This window comes from Trematomus bernacchii, unplaced genomic scaffold (genome assembly GCF_902827165.1).
Source record: "Trematomus bernacchii unplaced genomic scaffold, fTreBer1.1, whole genome shotgun sequence".
Lineage (NCBI taxonomy): Eukaryota > Metazoa > Chordata > Actinopteri > Perciformes > Nototheniidae > Trematomus > Trematomus bernacchii.
Window position 1 is genome coordinate 155,586 of NW_022987775.1, and position 27,651 is coordinate 183,236.

General features: G+C 42.2%; 1 protein-coding gene across 1 annotated transcript; it reads right to left on the reverse strand.

Moving 5' to 3' along the window:
• Positions 1-26,744, reverse strand: dact1 (dishevelled-binding antagonist of beta-catenin 1). The gene is made up of 4 exons (XM_034148966.1): positions 26,035-26,744; positions 11,499-11,628; positions 7,832-7,945; positions 1-5,722 (listed from the first exon to the last, which is right to left on the reverse strand). Exons 1-4 carry the CDS (start codon positions 26,338-26,340, stop codon positions 3,627-3,629), a joined length of 2,646 nt encoding a protein of 881 aa, XP_034004857.1. The 5' UTR covers positions 26,341-26,744; the 3' UTR covers positions 1-3,626.
• Positions 26,745-27,651: the final 907 nt, after the last annotated feature.

Consider the following 27,651-nt stretch of genomic DNA (forward strand, 5'->3'; position numbering starts at 1 on the left):
TTAATGTCAAAGTCCACATTTAATGAAGCGTAAAAAGGTTAAGCACCGGTATTGGCATACAGAGAAATGATATAAACACTCACATCCGTAACAGTCATTTACAGTTGCATATATGGTCATTTACAGGAGTATCAGTGTGTAACAGCTCACAAGGACTGTGAAGTTTCACTTTTGGTTGAAGGTTTTTGGCTGTTAAGGTTTAAATATAAAGTTTTTACAGATAGAATCCACAAGTCATAAAAAGCTCAAAATAGCTCACAACAAAGAGACAGGACATGACAGCTGGAAAGAAGCTTTCTGTGGCTTTTTAAAGCTTTGTTGAAGTTGTTTATATCTGGAACATGTAAGCTCTGGACCAAAATAGACGTGAACAATGACTTAAAAGAGCTTTAAGCAAATTAGCATGGGCTTGCTGCTAGTTTTATATGTAAAGCTGTGGCATTTTATTTTTTTCTGCTATTCGGAGAGTCAGATGAGAAGATGGATATCAGTTTTATTTATGCCTGTTTAGCCTAGCTTAGCACAAAGACTGGAAGCAGAGGGGAACTGTTAGCTTAGCTATATCAGAGTGTATTTATGCCCCAAGGTCCTTTGTTCCCAAGCGTATGTCACCCTAACAAGATCTTTTAAAGTGACATAAAGTGTAGTTATTAAACCACAAAATACAATGGGACCGCCAAGCATTAAAGTCATGTCACAAAAACAGCATGTAGCTAAAAGCTAGCTGATGTTAATTTAAATGCATCATACACTTTAATTTGACTGTTCAATTATATTTCAAATACCTCCTATCCCTTACTTCCATGCTAATCCTTAAACTGTCAGTTGGAGATTGAACATGTTAGCTTGCTAGCTAAAGAAGTAGCTCACAGATAGATAACATTTCAACAAATAGATTTAACAAATAGCTTCAATGCTAACTGCTGCTTAAAACACAGTGTCTACATTCCACATTTTTATTTTTAAACCTTTTAATAATATGTAAATCATAAGATAGATTCCTTCTCTTTTGATGAAGCTAGGCTAACAGTTTCCCCCTGCTATAAGTGTTTGAGCTCCTCTAGGCTAAGGACACTCTGGTATGCACTCGTTAGCTAGAAACAGCTATCATAACATATGCTAGATGTTGTAGGTAGCTGATGTTAATTTGGCTTATATTTTCACCAACCCATGTAGTTATGCAAACACCTAACAAAACACCTAATATTATGATTGAGCTAGCTGTTGTATAGCTAAGCTAAGCTAACCACATTCTGAAGTGATCTCTAGGAGACACAAAGATGATATTTATCTGAAACATCCGAGTCTTATTTGAGAGATATGAAACAATTTGTTTTACTCTTAATGGAAGCTATATAAAATAAATTGTTATAAAAAGATATATGAACATTGTGTTGGTAAAAAGGCATCAAACTGGCTAAAACCAGGCTACGTTAGGTTGGTTTTGACATCCAGTTGACCTATAATGTAGGTCTTGACAGTCTTTCATTGACTTTATTGTTGCAGATTTTATGAATGTCCACAAACATATTTTGATATTGACAAAAACAAAAAAAGGTAGGAACAATCCACATGTATGTCCAAGGCATTCGAACCAAGAGGTATTTTTGCTTACATTAGGTGTCAGTAGCCTATGCAGAGAAACAGTTCATTTCACTGATCTGAAAGCAGGATTCTCACACAACCAGACATAGAAGATTTTACCACAATTGTTATAATGCAAAACCATAATAAATGTGGGCAACAGTGGTGAAAGTGTCATCTTTAGTGTATAAATGTTATATAAACTGCTGTTTGGCCAGCTGTCATTCGGTACCATGCCTGGTATCCTAAAGCAAATATATTAGGTTTTAAATAGCTTTCATCAAAAAATTAACATCGTAAATCATGACTGTGAAAAAAAAGAGAAGCATTTACAGACGTTTGGCGTGCCGTGTAGGTACGCCACAACAAAGGGAAAAGTTCATGTTATAATAAATACAAAACAAAGCTACACACAAATGACAGATTAACGATGGTACACCGGTCGTCCTGTCTGCTGACAGTTTGTCTCAAAGTGCAGGAAATAGGGAGATAACTGTAGCAAGGAACAACCTCAACACGAAGTAGGAACATCTGAAGAACCTTCTGAAGAACCTTCTGGACAACTTTCTGAAGAACCTTCTGGAGACGTTTTGAGAACCATGTGGGACCCCCTAAAATCACTTTCCAACTTTCCAATAAACTCTCTGAAAACCTGACTACAGCCCCTCTTATTACATTAAGCCTCAGTATGCTTGTTCCAAAAAGCTTTTTGGACTGTCCAAAAATGAGATCAGTGTGTGGCCCCCTATTATTATTATTTGGCCTATTTTCATGGCCTCAAGACTATAAAACCCTCGGGCTTGGGGGGCTCTCCAAAACCATTTTTTTTTTAGAGATCTCAATAACTTACCAGTATTTCTGAACTGGGATATTTTGTTGCAGGGGAGATATCAAAGAAACCTTGGGAAGCAGTAGAAGGGAACTTTGACAACAGATACAAAATACTCTGGCTGCAGACTACTCAGTTTGAAGCAGACAGAAAACCTTGATTTCTCTTCTTTAGGGGGCCAGGGTCACCCCGGCTGAGGGCCAGGGTCATCCCGGCTGAGGGCCTTGTTTGGCCAGGAAAGATGGAGGAAAGTGAAGGCAGACAATTTAATTGGCTAAATCCAAAACTCCAAACCAACCCTTCACCTTTTTCAAAATATGTAGTTCCCCAAAAGCATCTAATGCTCCTTAAATCCTGAATGCAGGATAATGTAAGTGATACTTGTTTACTGTTTTGGCTGCCATGTTGATTTGTTTGATGTGGGAACTTATAAGTTCACACTACTTGGCGCCTTCAGATGTTTGGTGTTATTTGTGTTTACCCACAGACTATGTGAACAACCCAGTGCTGTGGTATGAGGGGTGGGTAACTGAAACCCCACATGATCTGCATGATGGTACATTTAGACACAGGAAGTTAATAAGGCTATGTGGTTGCAGATCAAGTAGCTTATGTAACTTTTGCAAGGTTACTGACAAACTAAAGGATACACCAAACCGTGTTCCCTTTTTGCATTTAGGAATCATACCAAAGAACACAAGAAGAAATGGCAACAGAGGAAACGTATCTCTCACCTGCGATTACCACAATACTGGGTTGTTCAGATGGACTCGACTGGTTAACAGTAAAGGCTGTGTTAGAAGGAATCAAATGTACCTTCTTAAAAGCTAAACAGGATATGAGCAAATTAAGAAAAAAGCACTTTTGTTTTCTTGTTTGTTGACGTAAACAAAAGGTCACAAGTTTTTACAAATATTGATTACTAGTTTGGCGTAGTCCCTCAGGCAAAAGAGGCTTGGCGATGGTTTAAATGTAAGTATAGAAAAGTGTTTTTCCATTTTGTAAATGCAGCACTTGTCCATCCACAGTCTGCTTTTCCATCAGGTCTGCTCCACAATTGGGTTTGGTTCAAGTATGCTAGATGTAGGAGCCGAAATCCAATATAGCCCGTTTTTTAGTTGTACCATTATTGTTTGTTTATACCACTTTAATTTGTAATTGTTTAGCCTTTCCGTGAATTGTCACATGGGTGTGGTTTTGAACAGCTGCTGACTCAAACGGTGGTCATGAGTTTGAGAGAACCCGACCTGAACCTCAAGATCTTCTTCTTCAGGTTTCGAGAAGCTTTGATCTTGACGAAGGCCTTTGCCTGAGCTGGAGTCATTTCCTGCCCCGCCACCCTGGCCCCAGTTGCTCCTAACTGGTTCCTCCCTCTTCCCATCCCCCCTGCACCACCTCCTCCACTCTCCTCAGTGTCACTCGTGGTGGTGCTCTCCTCGATGTATTCCTCTTCACTGGACTCACTGTCTCCAAAGCGGTTTGTGGTGTAGTTGGACCTCTCATCCTCACTGGTGTCGACGATGGTGGAGTGAAACAGCGACGCACACTCGGCCGAATACTCAGAGTCACTTCTCGCCACATAGGAGTACGGGCTGCTCACCTGTCCAGCAGAGGGGAGGTAAACATTGGCCGCGGATTGGTTCAACAACTCCTTTCTCTGACGTCGCTGAGCACGCCTGAACGCCTCGTCGTACTGAAGCTCCATGATCGCACGTAATCGCCGGTAATCGTTCCGTTTGTGTTTGGGTTTGGCGACCACCGCAACCTGGTCCCGTCCTTGATGATGATGATGGTGGTGACCATGATGTCTGGATGCACCTGACCGCACACTGCCAAGAGTGGATGTGTCGTGTTTGTCCAAAACTCGGCCTTCTGGGATGGAGGCAGGGAGGCGTTTGATCCTGGAGGAGTTCATCCCATGAGAACCGCCAGGTGCCCTCTTAGAGACTTTAATGTTGATGGACGCTCCGTCTTCCAACAGCCGGTACTTTTTAGACCTGTGATGGGATTTATCACCTCTTCTTTCTGACTTATGCTCATTGTGTTCAGAGGTCCGACTCGTCTTCATCGTGGTGGTGGTGGTCTTCACCTTGACACTCTTGACATTCTTGCTGCTACTCTTACGGTGCTTGACATTCTGACCCTGGCTGGAAAAGTACTTAGCGTTGTGACCTCCTCCTGCTTCTTCTTCCGCTTCATCCTGACTGTGGGAGGAGGGAACTAGACAGGCTACCTCTGACCTTTCAACCTTCTCCGTCTGGACGTTTTGAAGAGGCTTTGGGCTGTTCTTGGGAGTAGCTGAAGAAGTTTTAATAACTGCTGGCGATTTAGGGAGCAGGTCCTGGTCGGGAAAGTAACATGGCTGCTGGGTTTCTTTGGGAGAGGAGTTAGCTTTGGGAATACCCAGCTCCCTGAAGTCTTTAGGCAGAGTAGAAACAGCTGAGGGAGGAAGAAGTCCTTTGCTTTTCTGTTTCAGCAGACTGTTAGTGCTTGTATCAATGTGAGTGACAGAAGAGCCATTTTGGATGCAAATACTATGAGTAGAGCTGTTCTGGTTTTCTGCCAGGTCACTGTTCATCTTGAAGCCATTTTGCATCGTTTCGACGCTGACTTCAGGGAAGACATTCTGCGTTTCCTCCTCAGGTTTACTTTCCACAGACCACTGCCTCTGAGGAGACCAGCTTTCCGCTGAGGCGCCTCCAGCCGGCAAGGAGGGCCTGAATTCAGACCCCCTTAGAGTCCCAAAACCGAACCCAGACACCTGCCTCACACAGAGACTGGCCTGCCTCAGGATGCTCTTTGACGGGTCAGTGCTGATGCTGGTTCTGGGTCTGCTGGTCCTGACGGGAAGGGCCCTCCGCTGAAGCAGACTGAAGATATAGCTGTCCAGGCGCTTAAGGGAAGGAGTTTGGGAGGAAAAGGTTGCCGGCCAAGAGGAGCTCTGAGATACAAGAGGAGCTGAAACAGAAGCAGAAAGAGGGGAAGGCTCCAGTTTCAGTCCTTCAACACCAGCCTCAACGCTTCTTACAGACCCGTCGTCTCTGATTGGACCCAACATCTGTATAAAGACGGGGCTCTGGACAGCCACGGCGTGAAGAGGGCTTGGGTAGCGGTAAACTTCGCTGCCATTCTTTGCCACCAAGTCACAGTGGTATTTAGACTGGGAGTCACATGAGGCCACTGAAGAAAGAGGATCCAGGGTGACCGGGTGAGGAGCCGAGAGCGAGCGACGGACGGTACCGGAAAAGGACGAGTCGTCACGAAGTCCTCCAACCAAACCATCACACTCCAAACAGCTGGCCCGTTCATCTAAAAAAGGAGAACGAGAAAGAATTTCACATTATAAATCAAAGCCAGACACAGCTGCAGATTCAGGATATGCACAGTTGTTATTTGAAGTCTTTGGATGGCGGAGGAGGATTCAAGATTCAAAGGCTTTATTGTCACTTGCATATTACGTCAAGTCTCCTTCAACAACACAACATCATATATATAAGACCCTAAACCAACACAACACATTTAAAAACCAATACAAATAGTGCGTAGGAATGAAATTAAGATGAAGTTGCAAGACCAATGTTGGAGTAGTGCGGGGGAAGTGAATGATATACATGAGAATACAATCAGGTAAATGTTGTAGAAGATGTTGAAAGTGACCAAGTACATGCAGGAGTCTATATACATGTAAATAGAATAAGATAAACAAGAACAGCGGTAGAACTAAATAAATAGTGGGCTGCAAACAGATGAACACTATAGGAATGAACAGCTGTAAACCACACGACTAACAATTTGCAGTTTCAAACATAAACAGTCTAAATGGATCTAAATTTGTTTTGCGCTGCACTGTTTCCTAATGTCAACAGCTGACAGGAAGCTGACGCTGCCCAGAGCTCTTTCCCTCTCTGATGAAACGCTCTGTTGAACGCCGTAATGACCCTGTTTGGATCGGCTGCATTAGTAAGTGGAACATTCTTTCCTGTGGAGACAGTGTGCCGTGAAATGTTAACTCTCCATGTTCACCGCTGTTCCTGGATATGAAATTAAACTCATATATGGGTTATAACAGAGAGAGAGAGAGCGGTGGGTGGGGGGTTAGGGGGAGGTATTGCATTACACTGTAGGGACTGCAACCACCATTTATCCCCAATTTGGTAGAATTTATTCTTGGCTCGCATTTTTGCAAATGTCAGCTGAAACAGTGAGCAGTAAATGGCCAGTGCAAAACCAATGTAACATTGGCAAGAGCGCGCTAATGGTGATCCATCATCAGGAGACAACACATGTGACTGTGTGTCCTGAGGAGAGACACCAACAGTTTTACAGCTGTGTCAACTTTCCACCGTCAGATTAATCAGCGACGGCATCAATCACGGTCATTTCTTGACAACATTGAATCAAACCCACATTTTCCGGTTTTGTTCAAGAAATAAGAACTTCATTTCATTTCATTAATACTTCACTGAGGCTCCCAAGTAGATTGAAAGTATTCTTAAAATGCATTTTAATGTTCCAGATTATGTTCATATACATGTGTTTTCTAGCAGACCAGGCAGCTGTGCAGGAGTTGAACATGCATTCAGTCCTTCAGGATCTTATCTGTGTGCTTTGGGTTCATGTTATCAGATCATCCAAAACAGATGTTTGAGAATGAACCGAGCCTCATTACTGCAGAAAGTAGATCCACAGCTGCTGCAGGAAGTTAGAAATCCTCCTGCAGAGACCGACAGATCTCATTCATCCACACTGTTGACTGTGTGTGTGTGTGTGTGTGTGTGTGTGTGTGTGTGTGTGTGTGTGTGTGTGTGTGTGTGTCAGGTGTTGGCAGGCTAGTGTTGGAGTCGTATTCGGAAGTGTGACAGTTTGAGCCTTCAGCGGGGAAACAGCTGCCAGATGTTTTGTCACACACACACACACACACACACACACACACACACACACACACACACACACACACACACACACACACACACACACACACACACACACACACACACACACACACACACACACACACACACACACACACACACACACACACACACACACACACACACACACACACACACACACACACACAACACACACACACACACACACACACACACAACACACCACACACACACACACACACACACACACACACACACACACACACACACACACACACACACACACACACACACACACACACACACACACACACACACACACAATCTGTTTTAAACTTGATTCAATATTTCAGATTTTTATTTTGAAGGCGCAACACGATGGTGTGTGAGGGAATGTGTGTGTGTTTGTTTACACAACAAAGTGACCAAAAGGAGCAGAACGACCACAAGTGACATCTAACAGCAGAAGGAGGAGGAGGAAGAGGAGGAGGAAGAGGAGGAGGAGGAGGAAGAGGAAGACTTGTACCTGCAGAAATGAGACGTCCATCAGCTTCAGCCATCGAGCAGAAACACTCGCTGAAGACCGAGTTAGACGAGTTAGAAAGAGAGCCGGACGCCCCGTCGCTTAACTCGTAGAAACCTGAGAAGAGAATAGAGACACAGAGAATAGAGACACAGAGAATAGACACAGAGAATAGAGACACAGAGAATAGAGACACAGAGAATAGAGACACAGAGAATAGACACAGAGAATAGAGACACAGAGAATAGAGACACAGAGAATAGAGACACAGAGAATAGAGACACAGAGAATAGAGACAGAGAGAATAGAGACACAGAGAATAGACACAGAGAATAGAGACACAGAGAATAGACACAGAGAATAGAGACACAGAGAATAGACACAGAGAATAGACACAGAGAATAGAGACACAGAGAATAGAGACACAGAGAATAGAGACACAGAGAATAGAGACAGAGAATAGAGACACAGAGAATAGAGACACAGAGAATAGAGACACAGAGAATAGAGACAGAGAATAGAGACACAGAGAATAGAGACACAGAGAATAGACACAGAGAATAGAGACACAGAGAATAGAGACAGAGAATAGAGACACAGAGAATAGAGACACAGAGAATAGAGACACAGAGAATAGAGACACAGAGAATAGAGACACAGAGAATAGAGACACAGAGAAGAGACACAGAGAATAGAGACACAGAGAATAGAGACACAGAGAATAGAGACACAGAGAATAGAGACAGAGAGAATAGAGACAGAGAGAATAGAGACACAGAGAATAGAGACACAGAGAATAGAGACAGAGAATAGAGACACAGAGAATAGAGACACAGAGAATAGAGACACAGAGAATAGAGACACAGAGAATAGAGACAGAGAATAGAGACACAGAGAATAGAGACAGAGAATAGCGACAAGAGAATCAGAGACACAGAGAATAGACACAGAGAATAGAGACACAGAGAATAGAGACAGAGAATAGAAGATCACAAGAGAAAGAGAATAGAGACACAGAGAATAGACACAGAGAATAGAGACACAGAGAATAGAGACACAGAGAATAGAGACACAGAGAATAGAGACAGAGAATAGAGACACAGAGAATAGAGACACAGAGAATAGAGACAGAGAATAGAGACACAGAGAATAGAGACAGAGAGAATAGAGACACAGAGAATAGAGGACACAGAGAATAGAGACACAGAGAATAGAGACACAGAGAGATAAGACACAGATGAATAGTTAGGACACAGAGAATAGAGACAGAGAGAATAGAGACAGAGAGAATAGAGACACAGAGAATAGAGACACAGAGAATAGAGACACAGAGAATAGAGACACAGAGAGAATAGACACAGAGAATAGAGACACAGAGAGAATAGACACAGAGAATAGAGACACAGAGAATAGAGACAGAGAGAATAGAGACACAGAGAATAGAGACAGAGAGAATAGAGACAATAGAGATAGACACAGAGTAGAACAGAGACACCCGAAGAGAACTAGAGACACAGAGAATAGAGACACAGAGAATAGACACAGAGAGAATAGAGACACAGAGAATAGAGACACAGAATAGAGACACAGAGAGAACAGAGACACAGAGAATAGAGACACAGAGAATAGACACAGAGAGAATAGACACAGAGAATAGAGACACAGAGAATAGAGACACAGAATAGAGACACAGAGAGAACAGAGACACAGAGAATAGAGACACAGAGAATAGACACAGAGAGAATAGACACAGAGAATAGAGACACAGAGAATAGACACAGAGAGAATAGAGACACAGAGAATAGAGACACAGAGAATAGAGACACAGAGAATAGAGACACAGAGAATAGAGACACAGAGAGAATAGACACAGAGAATAGAGACACAGAGAATAGAGACACAGAGAATAGAGACACAGAGAATAGAGACACAGAGAATAGAGACACAGAGAATAGAGACACAGAGAGAATAGAGACACAGAGAATAGAGACACAGAGAATAGAGACAGAGAGAATAGAGACACAGAGAATAGAGACAGAGAGAATAGAGACACAGAGAGAATAGAGACACAGAGAGAACAGAGACACAGAGAATAGAGACACAGAGAGAATAGACACAGAGAATAGAGACACAGAGAATAGAGACACAGAATAGAGACACAGAGAACAGAGACACAGAGAGAATAGAGACACAGAGAATAGAGACACAGAGAATAGAGACAGAGAGAATAGAGACAGAGAGAATAGAGACACAGAGAGAATAGAGACACAGAGAGAATAGAGACACAGAGAATAGAGACACAGAGAATAGAGACACAGAGAGAATAGAGACAGAGAGAATAGAGACACAGAGAATAGAGACAGAGAGAATAGAGACACAGAGAGAATAGAGACACAGAGAATAGAGACAGAGAGAATAGAGACACAGAGAGAATAGAGACACAGAGAATAGAGACACAGAGAATAGAGACACAGAGAATAGAGACAGAGAATAGAGACACAGAGAATAGACACAGAGAATAGAGACACAGAGAATAGACACAGAGAATAGAGACACAGAGAATAGAGACACAGAGAGAATAGAGACAGAGAATAGAGACACAGAGAGAATAGAGACAGAGAGAATAGAGACACAGAGAGAATAGAGACAGAGAATAGAGACACAGAGAATAGAGACACAGAGAGAATAGAGACAGAGAATAGAGACACAGAGAGAGACAGACAGACGGAGAAAAGGAGGGTCAGCAAAGATTCGTCTGTACGCAGATGATACAGGTCTCTATACACTTTGAGCTTTGACCTAATAATCATTCTTTATCAACTAGAACAAAAACTTCTTTAATTGAATGTATATCTATTTTGTTAAAAGGATGATAAAGCTGGCTACACACCAACCCGATTTTGGGAGTCAGAGGCAGTCGGGCATTCGCGGCGCCCTACTCAGGTTGGTGTGTCCCGCACCGCCGCCTCTTTACGGCACCTTTTCACACCTCCCGATGCCTCCCTAACCTGCGGCCGATTCAACATGTTGAATCGGCCGCGGGAGGTCAGAGAAAGTCGGCCCAAGCAATCACTCTGATTGGCTGTTCACACTACCGCTGCCTGCTGGTAAGGACAGTTATTGCCACTCGTCGACTGAAGTATTTGCGGTGTGTTCGTAGGCGGGCGGCGTAGCGGGCGGTGTAGCCGACGCAGGCGGCGTAGCTGACGTAAAAGTCGGGACGCCTTCGGTACGCGTTCTTTGGTCTCAGGTGGGTGTGGAGCGGCCTTAACATAACTTTTCAAACACCAGACTTAACTGGTCGATGAAAGTTCTCTTCATACTAAAACTTTTTTAATTAGCTTTGCATACTCACAATCAATTACAAGTATAATGTTGATTTGATGAAATTATAATGATCTTCTTATTGTTTTTATTCTCAACAGACACTAGATGATACAATACCAAAAACCTACACTACACAAAACATAGTAGATTATACGGAAGGCGATTAGGGCCACGTGAACGCTTTTACTTGAGATTTCACCAAAGGTTATTTCTACGTTTTTTTAAAATTTGTTATAATTTTGAGATTTTCAAATAAAAACGGTTGAAATTCTGACTTTTATCAGAATTCTCTGCGTCTTTCTCAGAATTCTGACTTTAATCTCAATTCTTTTTTTGTTAGTACCTGAGCTGGGTCTGCTGTCATTCTCCAGCTGGTCATGTGACGCCTCCGTGTCCAATCGCAGGTCACTAATCTGTCGGTCCAGCTCCTGCAGCTGAGTGATGAGTCCGGCGTCCCTCCTCCGCAAACAGTTCTAAAAAGACACAATAAAACATAATTACTCATCATTTCATCTCTCCGTTTCCTGCTCCACATTTCAGAGGGGGATAAAAATGTTATTTTTTCTCGAAACAAACACCTGACAGAGTCCGTATCCCAGAGGAGACGAGAGGAAACACAAACCAGAACAAACAGAGTGACTCGATTTACACTGAAAATATGGTTTAAGGCCAATAAAAAGAGAGTGAAGACAGACATCAACTAGGAACAGCTTGAAGCGTCTGAAGTGGCCCTTTTCAGATTTGGAGAGGTTTCCCTTTCCTGTAGTGGGGAAAGCATGGACACATGTGAACCTGAAAGGGAGCAGAAGAGACCCTTTAATACGATCTGGTTTTGTGGGTTTTCGGTATGTCATGTCTTAATTGTGGGTCTTTGTATTGAATAATTATTTTACTGTTGACATTAAAATATATTAAAGGTCCCCTATTAAACTGTTTTTCATCAATATATCACAGGTCTCAGATATATCCAGAGCCTGTCTCTGATTGGCTGAAACACCAAACAGATCATTGCAGCATTACCCATAATCCCCTCTGTTTCAGCCCTGTTTCCAAAGTGCTGATTCTCTGTCTGTTACTTTAGATGAAAATAAGGAGCCCCTCCCCACGCCCCTCTGAGAGACATTTGGTTACAAAGAACTCAATGGTGCTCTAGGAGGAGATTCAGGTGATAAGGGGGGGGGGGTTACCTTGGTTGCTGATTGGCTAATGGTTACACAAGACAAAACATCGTTATGACATCATCAAGTGGCCAAAATCTGATCAGTTCATTTTCAGACAGGTTTTTATAGAAATGGATCAAAAAGAGAGAGAATCTTTGTTCCTGAAACTTTAGAGTCTCTTTCCACAGAGGGGACACATGTTGATGAAGAAGAGACATGAAGAAGAGGGGACACATGTTGATGAAGAAGAGACATGAAGAAGAGGGGACACATGTTGATGTAGAAGAGACATGAAGAAGAGGGGACACATGTTGATGAAGAAGAGACATGAAGAAGAGGGGACACATGTTGATGTAGAAGAGACATGAAGAAGAGGGGACACGTGTTGATGAAGAAGAGACATGAAGAAGAGGGGACACATGTTGATGTAGAAGAGACATGAAGAAGAGGGGACACATGTTGATGAAGAAGAGACATGAAGAAGAGGGGACACATGTTGATGAAGAAGAGACATGAAGAAGAGGGGACACATGTTGATGTAGAAGAGACATGAAGAAGAGGGGACACATGTTGATGAAGAAGAGACATGAAGAAGAGGGGACACATGTTGATGTAGAAGAGACATGAAGAAGAGGGGACACATGTTGATGAAGAAGAGACATGAAGAAGAGGGGACACAAGTTGATGAAGAAGAGACATGAAGAAGAGGGGACACATGTTGATGAAGAAGAGACATGAAGAAGAGGGGACACATGTTGATGTAGAAGAGACATGAAGAAGAGGGGACACATGTTGATGTAGAAGAGACATGAAGAAGAGGGGACACATGTTGATGTAGAAGAGACATGAAGAAGAGGGGACACATGTTGATGAAGAGGAGACATGAAGAAGAGGGGACACATGTTGATGAAGAGGAGACATGAAGAAGAGGGTTTTGCCTAACAGGTGACCTTTGAACTGTTCACCACATGTTTCTGTCCTCAGCTGCGCGGTCGACTCAAAGCTGAATCTCTCGACCTGACGTCAGACTGAATCTGAAGAGCTGCTTTGATGTGAAACTCAGAATCACTTTTTAAAATAAACGCTGACAGAAGTCCAGAGCGCTCGTCCTGAACTCTTTTCCCTCTTTCTTCTTTCCTCTCCGAACATCTGGATGCTGTCTCTGAGCCCGGAGCAGCAGATGAGTATCTGACAGCAGAGGTCAGAGGTCACAGGAGCTACACTACCGACGCAGCTAATAACCCTGAACACAGCGATGATGATGACGAGCTGCTTCATCATCATCACTCAGACACTTCATCCTGTTGGGCAGATGTTTGAACAGGAACTCTCTGATCTCAGATGTGATGTTTTTGTCCCAGTTTCTCATTATTTGTGTTGAACCTTTACTTTAAAGATTTAAAGGCTTTGTTGTCATATGTACAAAAGAAACAAATGCAGAAATAACTACCTTTATAGATCAAATTAAAAAAATGTAAATCCTGTACATTGGAAGTAAAGTATTACCTGAACTAAAACGTCTCACGAAATAGAAATAATAATACAAAAAAGGGGTTAGGGTTAACAAAAGTTCCCAGGCTCCTCCGACAATGCAAACAAATAGAAAATAGTGCGATAATGAATGGCGCAAGTTAAATGCGGAAAAAAGTAAACTATATACTTGTAAAATAAAAAAGGATAACATAAAAACAGATTGTCAAATGAAATGGAATAAAACATGTGAATAATATGAAAACATTTCTTATTGTGGACCCCGCAAACTCTGCTTCAGTTTGCACAGCTCTCCACTTTAAGCTTTCCAATACTTTTCTTGTTCTTTTTGTATATTCATAATACTAATCATTTTTTACAAACGTTCTATTTTTGGTCCTTTTTATAACAATGTATTTTCTCCTACTGTGTTTATGTGTGCACTTAAACCACTGGAGCTTACTGTGTTTATGTGTGCACTTAAACCACTGGAGCTTACTGTGTTTATGTGTGCACTTAAACCACTGGAGCTTTCCCTTGTATGTATAAACCTGTAGTCGGTAATGAACCTGATTCTGATTCTGATAAATATGTAGACTGTTAACAAAAAATATCCTGTGAGAAAGAATCCATCCCAGTCAGAAGTTATGTTGTCTATTTGCAGAGGCATTTGGAGACCCTCCCTGTGGGACCCTCTGTATATTCTGGGCGTACAATTATCACCGACATGTGCGGTATGTGATTTGATCTGGAGAGCCGCCAACACACAGAGCAGGAGGAGAGAAGCAGCTCCTGCTGACAGACGGATCCACAGACAGCTGATAACTGACCGCACATTATCAACGACTTTAAAGAGGCCCTGCTTTCCCTTTCCTGGAGTGTGCTATAGGTTTTAGAGAGGACTCTTTAAAGTAGAGACACTACATACTGATATACACCTGAACATCAGCAGGAGAGGACTCTTTAAAGTAGAGACACTACATACTGATATACACCTGAACATCAGCAGGAGAGGACTCTTTAAAGTAGAGACACTACATACTGATATAAACCTGAACATCAGCAGGAGAGGACTCTTTAAAGTAGAGATACTACATACTGATATACACCTGAACATCAGCAGGAGAGGACTCTTTAAAGTAGAGACACTACATACTGATATACACCTGAACATCAGCAGGAGAGGACTCTTTAAAGTAGAGACACTACACACTGATATACACCTGAACATCAGCAGGAGAGGACTCTTTAAAGTAGAGACACTAAATACTGATATACACCTGAACATCAGCAGGAGAGGACTCTTTAAAGTAGAGACACTAAATACTGATATACACCTGAACATCAGCAGGAGAGGACTCTTTAAAGTAGAGACACTACATACTGATATACACCTGAACATCAGCAGGAGAGGACTCTTTAAAGTAGAGACACTACATACTGATATACACCTGAACATCAGCAGGAGAGGACTCTTTTAAAGTAGAGACACTACATACTGATATACACCTGAACATCAGCAGGAGAGGACTCTTTAAAGTAGAGACACTACATACTGATATACACCTGAACATCAGCAGGAGAGGACTCTTTAAAGTAGAGACTCTACATACTGATATACACCTGAACATCAGCAGGAGAGGACTCTTTAAAGTAGAGACATTACATACTGATATACACCTGAACATCAGCAGGAGAGGACTCTTTAAAGTAGAGACACTACATACTGATATACACCTGAACATCAGCAGGAGAGGACTCTTTAAAGTAGAGACACTACATACTGATATACACCTGAACATCAGCAGGAGAGGACTCTTTAAAGTAGAGACACTACATACTGATATACACCTGAACATCAGCAGGAGAGGACTCTTTAAAGTAGAGACACTACATACTGATATACACCTGAACATCAGCAGGAGAGGACTCTTTAAAGTAGAGACACTACATACTGATATACACCTGAACATCAGCAGGAGAGGACTCTTTAAAGTAGAGACACTACATACTGATATACACCTGAACATCAGCATGAGAGGACTCTTTAAGTAGAGACACTACATACTGATATACACCTGAACATCAGCAGGAGAGGACTCTTTAAAGTAGAGACACTAGATACTGATATACACCTGAACATCAGCAGGAGAGGACTCTTTAAAGTAGAGACACTACATACTGATATACACCTGAACATCAGCAGGAGAGGACTCTTTAAAGTAGAGACACTACATACTGATATACACCTGAACATCAGCATGAGAGGACTCTTTAAAGTAGAGACACTAAATACTGATATACACCTGAACATCAGCAGGAGAGGACTCTTTAAAGTAGAGACACTAGATACTGATATACACCTGAACATCAGCAGGAGAGGACTCTTTAAAGTAGAGACACTACATACTGATATACACCAATTGGCATAAAGTACTCAGAGTACTACAGTACATACACATAATGCAGGAAATCTGGAAACCCTAATGCGGTGATTTTGATTTAAAAAACACGCTATAAATCAGCTGTAGGTTGAAGTTATAACTAGAAACGCAGATGGTATGCTTCTTTACCATCTGATGACTCGCTGACACAACGCTGCTTATTTCAGGAAACACACACAGACACACACTTCAGATAGAAAGCATGCGGGTAATGCAGTCATGTGCTGCATTCCTGTGACGGCGCAGCAGAAACAAACTGCTGCTGATCTCTGACGCTCCTCTGCTCCCAAACAAACATCCCATCAATAACTGATTAACTGGAACCATAACAAAAAATACATTCTGCACACTTCTCTCCTCTAAGTGGGAAAAACCAGCAGACAGCCGGGCCACAGCGTCAGACATATAAACACACTTCATGTCTCAACTCTGAGTTCATTTCTTCAGAACAATCCCATCGGCAGCTTGACCCATGATCTCTGACCTCCGACCGTCCAATCAGAGGTCAGAGATCTATAAACAGATTGTTTAAGCCTCAAACAGTCAAGTCCTCTTTGACAGAGCATGATGTTCACTTTGTAAATTATGAAAGAGTCCTCTCCTGCTGATGTTCAGGTGTATATCAGTATGTAGTGTCTCTACTTTAAAGAGTCCTCTCCTGCTGATGTTCAGGTGTATATCAGTATGTAGTGTCTCTACTTTAAAGAGTCCTCTCCTGCTGATGTTCAGGTGTATATCAGTATGTAGTGTCTCTACTTTAAAGAGTCCTCTGCTGCTGATGTTCAGGTGTATATCAGTATGCAGTGTCTCTACTTTAAAGAGTCCTCTCCTGCTGATGATCAGGTGTATATCAGTATGTAGGGTCTCTACTTTAAAGAGTCCTCTCCTGCTGATGTTCAGGTGTATATCAGTATGTAGTGTCTCTACTTTAAAGAGTCCTCTCCTGCTGATGATCAGGTGTATATCAGTATGTAGGGTCTCTACTTTAAAGAGTCCTCTCCTGCTGATGTTCAGGTGTATATCAGTATGTAGTGTCTCTACTTTAAAGAGTCCTCTCCTGCTGATGTTCAGGTGTATATCAGTATGTAGTGTCTCTACTTTAAAGAGTCCTCTCCTGCTGATGTTCAGGTGTATATCAGTATGTAGTGTCTCTACTTTAAAGAGTCCTCTCCTGCTGATGTACAGGTGTATATCAGTATGTAGTGTCTCTACTTTAAAGAGTCCTCTCCTGCTGATGTTCAGGTGTATATCAGTATGTAGTGTCTCTACTTTAAAGAGTCCTCTCCTGCTGATGTTCAGGTGTATATCAGTATGTAGAGTCTCTACTTTAAATAGTCCTCTCCTGCTGATGTTCAGGTGTATATCAGTATTTAGTGTCTCTACTTTAAAGAGTCCTCTCCTGCTGATGTTCAGGTGTATATCAGTATTTAGTGTCTCTACTTTAAAGAGTCCTCTCCTGCTGATGTTCAGGTGTATATCAGTATTTAGTGTCTCTACTTTAAAGAGTCCTCTCCTGCTGATGTTCAGGTGTATATCAGTGTGTAGTGTCTCTACTTTAAAGAGTCCTCTCCTGCTGATGTTCAGGTGTATATCAGTATGTAGTGTCTCTACTTTAAAGAGTCCTCTCCTGCTGATGTTCAGGTGTATATCAGTATGTAGTGTCTCTACTTTAAAGAGTCCTCTCCTGCTGATGTTCAGGTGTATATCAGTATGTAGTGTCTCTACTTTAAAGAGTCCTCTCCTGCTGATGTTCAGGTGTATATCAGTATTTATTACATGGCTTAGTTGAATACTCGATTCTGATTGGTCAATTCAGAACACGTGACACGTTGTTAATCCAGTCCAGACAGACCGCTGTCAAGGACTTATTGACCGTTGTTAAGGACGCTCACATCTGCAGAAAGAAGTCCGGTCGATTGAACTGTTTACAGTTTGCTTTTTAAACTGGAACAAGGAAGCAGCGGAGAAGTAACGGGGCAGAAACCCTCCTTTTTACGCAGCGGTCCAGACATAGACATCAAACGGCAAAACATATTCAGTGTGCAGTTCCTTTGGCATTAGGGCAGGGATATCTAGATACTTTCCAAGGTCTGACATCATGAATTGAGCTACTTTTAAAGCAAGCAACGATGTTTTCAAATCTGTAATCAAAAAGGTCCGCAAAAACACTATCGAAGCAGTTCCTGCCGTTGCTACGTAGTTCAAACGGTGACAACGGACTATTTTTCTTAGCGGATGCATGTCATTTTAAATCAATAATACTATTTTTTAAATCAATAAAAACATTTTCTAAGTCTATAAAAGCATTTCAATTAATATTGGGAGTCATATCGTTACTTTGTTGAGAATGTGGCCGTGTAATAAGCGGGATAATGTGCAGCGACTTGATCAAGATCCCTCCGCTTCGCGTGGGGCTCCTGATCTGCCTGTTGGGTGTTCTTTTCCCCATAATGACCGCCTCGCTGCACATTATCCCTTACTTAGTGTCTCTACTGGGACATGTCTCCATGCTTTAATGTTCAAGTGTCTGGGAGAGAAACTCACAGGGATTTTAACCTTTGCAGACCATTTACATGCACTAAAACCTACAGAACAGAACATACTACAGGAATAGGACCCCTTTAATAAAGAAGAGAACATTGCCTCTAAATACTGAACTTGTAACTTGTTCTGCGTGTTGGTACCAGGTCTGCTTCTATCAATGATAACTAGAGATGTCCCGATCCGATCACGTGATCGGGGATCGGAGCCGATCACGTGATTTTCAAAAGATCGGAATCGGGAGAAAAAAATCGGGGATCGGGAATTTTTTTTTTTTTTTATAAAATATTTTTATTATTTTATTTAATGTTACAAAACAAAAATGACCATGTTCACGTCTTAAAGTCATCCTGAGGCCTTAGTTTTGGTTTAAAATTACACAACATCATGTATGTGTTGCTTCTTTTGGGCTTGTTTTCATCGACCTGGTTGCTTATTTCTCTCAAATCTGGCAACAGAGTGGGTGCAGTGTCTAATAGTAGCAGTAAGCTAACGAGAGGCTACGTTCAGCTGGTGTAACGAGAGGCTACGTTCAGCTGGTGTAACGAGAGGCTACGTTCAGCTGGTGCCTCGGGAGTCGGGACAGAGAAAATGTCAGGAGTTTGGAAGTATTATAAAATTGAAAACGAAGGCAGTGTAACAGCCAGATGCAATGTTTGCAAGGCGGAGGTTCCGCGTGGTGGAAAGAACAGAGCTACGTTCAACACGACCAATCTAATACGCCACCTGAGAAACAAACACCAACAACAACACGACGAGTACACAGCGGCCACTCAGGTAACGGCACTGAAACAACCGACACTTTCAGAGACTTTTAAAAGGAAAGAGAAACTGCCCCAGAACAGTGAAAAGGCCAAAACAATAACAGCCAAGATAGCTGAATTCATCGCGTTGGATGACCAGCCGTTATCTGTTACCTTTTTTTTCTCTTAATGCATTGCATAAAGATCGGATCGGGAAAAATCGGTATCGGCAGATTGTCAAAATCAATTGATCGGAATCGGATCGGGAGCAAAAAAAGGTGATCGGGACATCCCTAATGATAACTGATGTTTAAACAGATGACTAAAGTCCCGTTCAGAGCGTCCCCAGAATTAGCCCCGGTCTCCTGAGCTTTTCCGAGAGTGAATTCTCAGACTATGTTTGTGTCTCAGCTGCTTCGTCACGGAGCTGAAAGTCGATCTGCAGAGTTTCCAGCAGTTCGCAGGAATCTCCATTTGTTACTGCTTATAGAGAGGAGGGGGGGGGGCTAATCTGATCCAGATTCAAGTTTAGATCTGCAGCTGCAGGACGGACAGAGTCCAGAAACTAACACACAACACAAGATCCTGGAAACACAAAGAAAGAGACAGAAGAGATCAAATGGTCGGTCTGTAGAAACACAAACTAAAAACACAGCAAACATCTGAGGCTACGGAGCATTACTATTTACAATAAAAGCAGCAGATTTTTGCAAAAACAGGAACATGTGGAACATCTTTTATTATTAATAGAGTTATTTTTCACATTTCTTTTTATATATTTATTGTAAACAACTATTATTATTATTATTTTTTTTAACAGACGTTTTTGATATTTTTATTGAATTTTGTTTTTTGAAGTTAATTTTCATATTTCTAAAGTATTTCTGTCACTTGTAAACATTTATTATTATTTTATTATATTTTTTATACATTTTAAAATCTTGTAAATATTCTTTACTATTATTATTATTTTTTTATATTATTATAAAACATTTAATTGATTTTATAATAGTTTCACTTTCCTTCCGTTCTGTGTAACCCTACTTGTCTATAGACCTGTTTCTGGCGTCTGCTTTCTCTCTGAATCTGTGAGAGTTGGTAAGGTAAATATTAAAGCTCTCTCAGCTTCAAAGCTCTCCGACACACCGAGGCGTCGCAGGCCCGACGTGCTAAAAGTTGCACTTGAACGCAGCACGGAGACGACAGCTGACTCCGAGTCTCCTTAAAACATCACCGTCCGGGCGTCCACAACATTTGTCCCAAAAAAGGAAGAGACTGAATTACACCGATTGAAATGCCTAAATAGTTCACGTTGGCACAGCTCTTCTACTTTAAAGTACTTTATCTACTGTTCTCTGATATACTGCACATCGTTTTTTTTAGTAATCGAGTATTTTTTCCTTGTATGTGTAAAACTACTTGGCAATAAATCTGATTCAGACTCTGATTTAATGTAATCTAAAATGGTATAGAATTTATTGTGATACTTGTTTCAGTGTCTGACAGTCAAGATGAGCTAGCAGCTACTTAGCTTAGCATAAAGACTGGAATCAGGTGTAAACAACAACAGAAAACCACTTTGTTTGATTTCAAAATATGTGACCTACAATTATTAATATATCAAAATGTCCCATCTGTTTAACAATAACTCATCTTGAAATAATGAATGTGACCTGAATAAGAAGCAGAAACAGATGGATGGATTAACTCATTCAAAATAATAAGAAATCCTGTATGCAGCATTCAAACCAGTGTTAGTGCACTGCAGTGTGTTTCTATACTGGAGGTTTGTGTGCATGTCAATGGTCTGCAAAGGCCAACATCTTAAAGTTGGCACTGCAGCACAGGCACTATGAGAGACAAACAATCCCAGAGGGGGGTGTGTGTGTGTGTGTGTGTGTGTGTGTGTGTGTGTGTGTGTGTGTGTGTGTGTGTGTGTGTGTGTGTGTGCGCCTCAGGCCATGTCGAATCATAACGCCTCTTTAATTGAAAACACACACACACACTGGTTTAATATCTCAATCCTGGAATCACTGAAATTCCCAGCATCCTCTCTGAGAGACAAGGGGGGGGGGGGGGTTAGAGGAGCTGACCGGAGGAGTGAATTCTGGTAAATCATTAAAACCTCCCCCACCAACACACACTCATCACACATCACCCCATGACATCATCCCATGTATAGACACCAGGATGTTCATTATCTCACTTTAAAGACTGAGCTCCATCTACAGTAATGACCTCCAGCAAGGAAGACGTGTGAGTCTGTCAGCTGGAGGACGGAGGAAACTCCACGGGACTGTTCTCATGAAACCAGGTGGAAGGATGTAGGAAACTCCACGGGACTGTTCTCATGAAACCAGCTGGAAGGATGGAGGAAACTCCACGGGACTGTTCTCATGAAACCAGGTGGAAGGATGGAGGAACTCCACGGGACTGTTCTCATGAAACCAGGTGGAAGGATGGAGGAAACTCCACGGGACTGTTCTCATGAAACCAGGTGGAAGGATGGAGGAAACTCCACGGGACTGTTCTCATGAAACCAGGTGGAAGGATGGAGGAAACTCCACGGGACTGTTCTCATGAAACCAGGTGGAAGGATGGAGGAAACTCCACGGGACTGTTCTCATGAACCAGGTGGAAGGATGGAGGAAACTCCACGGGACTGTTCTCATGAAACCAGGTGGAAGGATGGAGGAAACTCCACGGGACTGTTCTCATGAAACCAGGTGGGAAGGATGGAGGAAACTCCACGGGACTGTTCTCATGAAACCAGGTGGAAGGATGGAGGAAACTCCACGGGACTGTTCTCATGAAACCAGGTGAAGGATGGAGGAAACTCCACGGGACTGTTCTCATGAAACCAGGTGGAAGGATGGAGGAAACTCCACGGGACTGTTCTCATGAAACCAGGTGGAAGGATGGAGGAAACTCCACGGGACTGTTCTCATGAAACCAGGTGGAAGGATGGGAGGAAACTCCACGGGACTGTTCTCATGAAACCAGGTGGAAGGATGGAGGAAACTCCACGGGACTGTTCTCATGAAACCAGGTGGAAGGATGGAGGAAACTCCACGGGACTGTTCTCATGAAACCAGCTGGAAGGATGGAGGAAACTCCACGGGACTGTTCTCATGAAACCAGGTGGAAGGATGGAACAAGGCCAAGAAAAACAACCAGCACATTAAAATTAAACGGCAAATAAACTGAGTTTTAAAGAGGTTTCCCCTTTCCTGTAGTGTGTTCTATGTTCAAGTGCATTTCAATGGTCTGCAAAGGCCCTGTGTTCAGGACATCTCTAAGCGGTTGACCAATCACAACAGAGCCGGCCAGCTAACCAATCATGAGCAGACTGGGCTCTGGTTTCAGACAGAGGGTGAAACGAGGTGCTGCAGCACAGAGAAAAATAAAGAGCTTTTTGAACATTAAAGCATGGAGACACTACATACTGATATACACCTGAACATCAGCAGGAGAGGACTCTTTAAAGTAGAGACACTACATACTGATATACACCTGAACATCAGCAGGAGAGGACTCTTTAAAGTAGAGACACTACATACTGATATACACCTGAACATCAGCAGGAGAGGACTCTTTAAAGTAGAGACACTACATACTGATATACACCTGATCATCAGCAGGAGAGGACTCTTTAAAGTAGAGACACTACATACTGATATACACCTGATCATCAGCAGGAGAGGACTCTTTAAAGTAGAGACACTACATACTGATATATACCTGAACATCAGCAGGAGAGGACTCTTTAAAGTAGAGACACTACATACTGATATACACCTGAACATCAGCAGGAGAGGACTCTTTAAAGTAGAGACACTACATACTGATATACACCTGAACATCAGCAGGAGAGGACTCTTTAAAGTAGAGACACTACATACTGATATACACCTGAACATCAGCAGGAGAGGACTCTTTAAAGTAGAGACACTACATACTGATATACACCTGAACATCAGCAGGAGAGGACTCTTTAAAGTAGAGACACTACATACTGATATACACCTGATCATCAGCAGGAGAGGACTCTTTAAAGTAGAGACACTACATACTGATATACACCTGAACATCAGCAGGAGAGGACTCTTTAAAGTAGAGACACTACATACTGATATACACCTGAACATCAGCAGGAGAGGACTCTTTAAAGTAGAGACACTACATACTGATATACACCTGAACATCAGCAGGAGAGGACTCTTTAAAGTAGAGACACTACATACTGATATACACCTGAACATCAGCAGGAGAGGACTCTTTAAAGTAGAGACTCTACATACTGATATACACCTGAACATCAGCAGGAGAGGACTCTTTAAAGTAGAGACACTACATACTGATATACACCTGAACATCAGCAGGAGAGGACTCTTTAAAGTAGAGACACTACATACCGATATACACCTGAACATCAGCAGGAGAGGACTCTTTAAAGTAGAGACACTACATACTGATATACACCTGAACATCAGTAGGAGAGGACTCTTTAAAGTAGAGACACTACATACTGATATACACCTGAACATCAGCAGGAGAGGACTCTTTAAAGTAGAGACACTACATACTGATATACACCTGAACATCAGCAGGAGAGGACTCTTTAAAGTAGAGACACTACATACTGATATACACCTGAACATCAGCAGGAGAGGACTCTTTAAAGTAGAGACACTATATACTGATATACACCTGAACATCAGCAGGAGAGGACTCTTTAAAGTAGGGACACTACATACTGATATACACCTGAACATCAGCAGGAGAGGACTCTTTAAAGTAGAGACACTACATACTGATATACACCTGAACATCAGCAGGAGAGGACTCTTTAATGTAGAGACACTATATACTGATATACACCTGAACATCAGCAGGAGAGGACTCTTTAAAGTAGGGACACTACATACTGATATACACCTGAACATCAGCAGGAGAGGACTCTTTAAAGTAGAGACACTACATACTGATATACACCTGAACATCAGCAGGAGAGGACTCTTTAAAGTAGAGACACTACATACTGATATACACCTGAACATCAGCAGGAGAGGACTCTTTAAAGTAGAGACACTACATACTGATATACACCTGAACATCAGCAGGAGAGGACTCTTTAAAGTAGAGACACTACATACTGATATACAACTGAACATCAGCAGGAGAGGACTCTTTAAAGTAGAGACACTACATACTGATATACACCTGAACATCAGCAGGAGAGGACTCTTTCTAAAGTAGAGGACTCTACATACTGATATACACCTGAACATCAGCAGGAGAGGACTCTTTAAAGTAGAGACACTACATACTGATATACACCTGAACATCAGCAGGAGAGACTCTTTAAAGTAGAGGACACTACATACCGATATACACCTGAACATCAGCAGGAGAGGACTCTTTAAAGTAGAGGACACTACATACTGATATACACCTGAACATCAGTAGGAGAGGACTCTTTAAAGTAGAGACACTAATACTGATATACACCTGAACATCAGCAGGAGAGGACTCTTTAAAGTAGAGACACTACATACTGATATACACCTGAACATCAGCAGGAGAGGACTCTTTAAAGTAGAGACACTACATACTGATATACACCTGAACATCAGCAGGAGAGGACTCTTTAAAGTAGAGACACTACATACTGATATACACCTGAACATCAGCAGGAGAGGACTCTTTAAAGTAGGGACACTACATACTGATATACACCTGAACATCAGCAGGAGAGGACTCTTTAAAGTAGAGACACTACATACTGATATACACCTGAACATCAGCAGGAGAGGACTCTTTAAAGTAGAGACACTACATACTGATATACACCTGAACATCAGCAGGAGAGGACTCTTAAAGTAGAGACACTACATACTGATATACACCTGAACATCAGCAGGAGAGGACTCTTTAAAGTAGAGACACTACATACTGATATACACCTGAACATCAGCAGGAGAGGACTCTTTAAAGTAGAGACACTATATACTGATATACACCTGAACATCAGCAGGAGAGGGACTCTTTAAGTAGAGACACTACATACTGATATACACCTGAACATCAGCAGGAGAGGACTCTTTAATGTAGAGACACTATATACTGATATACACCTGAACATCAGCAGGATAGGACTCTTTAAAGTAGAGACACTACATACTGATATACACCTGAACATCAGCAGGAGAGGACTCTTTAAAGTAGAGACACTACATACTGATATACACCTGAACATCAGCAGGAGAGGACTCTTTAAAATAGTGAATCATCACATTTTTTTCTTTATATTAGATAAATGATTAATTGAGACAAAGACCGACTGATGATTGGTTGTTAATGAAATCACTGAATAATATAAGTTATAAATAATAAGTATTTTCAGGACGTATAGTATAATCTATTTCCATATCAGAAAGAGCTGTATTGACTTGAGTCATTCCGTCCCAGACTGGGGTCACAGAGGTCAAAGGTCAGCATGCAGACAGCTCAGGACCTACCAGCTGTTTCCTGAGCAGCAGGATGTTCTCCTCCAGGATCTTCTCCTCGGAGTTCAGCTGAGTCTCCTTCTCCTCCTCCTCCTCCTCCTCCACCTCTTCCTCTCGGAGCTCCAGCGCGCCGCGGACCAGCCGCTCCTGCCGCTGCCGCAGAAACTCCAGCTCCTGCAGCCCGGACGCGGCGGCCTCCTGCCGCTCCCGCACCGCGCGCTGCCGCTCCGCCGCGTCCACCATGTCCGCGTCAACAGCGGTTCTGTCCCGGCTGCAGCGGCCATCTGTGTCCCGCCTGGAGGGCACTGACAGCGGCATCTCCTCCGTCAGAATCCCCGGTGTGAGCTCAGGGTTTCTGGAGCTTCAGGGACCGGCGGAACAACATGGTACTGGAGGAGGCTGTGCCGCACAGGAGGCACCAGCGTTGGATCAACTGAGACGAATCAGCTGGGTCAGAAAACCTGGATTAAGTGACCTGGGTCAGAAAACCTGGATTAAGTGACCTGGTTCAGTTAAACAAGATGCATAAACCGGGTGAGAAAGTGAATCCAGAATCCGATGCTCTCTCAGTATCAACCGGTGGTCTCTCGGTCCTCCTGCAGACGCACCGGTGAGATTAATCCGATAAATGAGTCCCAGGTCCGGGTAAATCCCAGTATGCTCCGATAGATCCGTGAGAGAGAAGCGTGTCTCCGCTGCTGCCGCTCCTCCTGCAGATCAGACCGGACTGACCGACTGATCCTCTGCTGCAGGGAGTCCGGTAAACCCCGCCCACCTCCATGGAGCCGCAGGCATGAGCAGCATTGAAAACGAGCGCTTCCTGTAGTCGCCTTCAAAATAAAAATACCTGGGTGAGTCGTGAAGATAAAAAGTGATTTATTTCCTACAGTTAACAAGAAAACGTGATGTATCTTTAAGCTTTCGCTCTTTTGAAGACAATCACCAAATATGATTAATGAACAATCTATAATGTTCGCCTGGGTTTACCTTAACTGAAGCCCCTTTAAAAATAAACAACGTTTGTTTTAAATTAATTTTTTTCGTATCAAATTCAACTTTGACTCGTCGTATCATAATGTTCACGAGTGTTGTAGTTTATGTTCAACTTCTCACATGTGTAATATGTCTAGTGTGAAATGTCTGAAAATGTATAATAATCACATATCTAGTGAATTAAAGGTGGGGTAAGTTTGAGAAACTCGAGATACACTTGTTGTTATATTCCATGGAATGCTCTTAACATCCCGATAGCAATGAATATCTGAAGTGCTTTGACAAAATATCCATAAAAAAATGTAATCTGTGGAAGCCGTAGTATTGTAAAAAGCGTTCGTGTGTGTTGGAGGAGGGGCTCTGTTAGGAAGTGGCAGATTTGTTCCGGCTGTGTATTTTCAAATTCTAGCGCACTCGAGCTGGTTTCTCCAAAATTACCTACCCCACCTTTAAATACAGCAGGCTATTTTTTTAAATACTCATTAACGGAACAAGTAGTTAGGTATTTTACTTAGGTAAATGCAGTAGAAGTACTGAGATCTTGTATTTGAGTAACAGTAGAAGTACTCAGATCTTGTACTTGGTAAAAGTAGAAGTACTCAGATCTTGTACTTGAGTAAAAGTAGAAGTACTCAG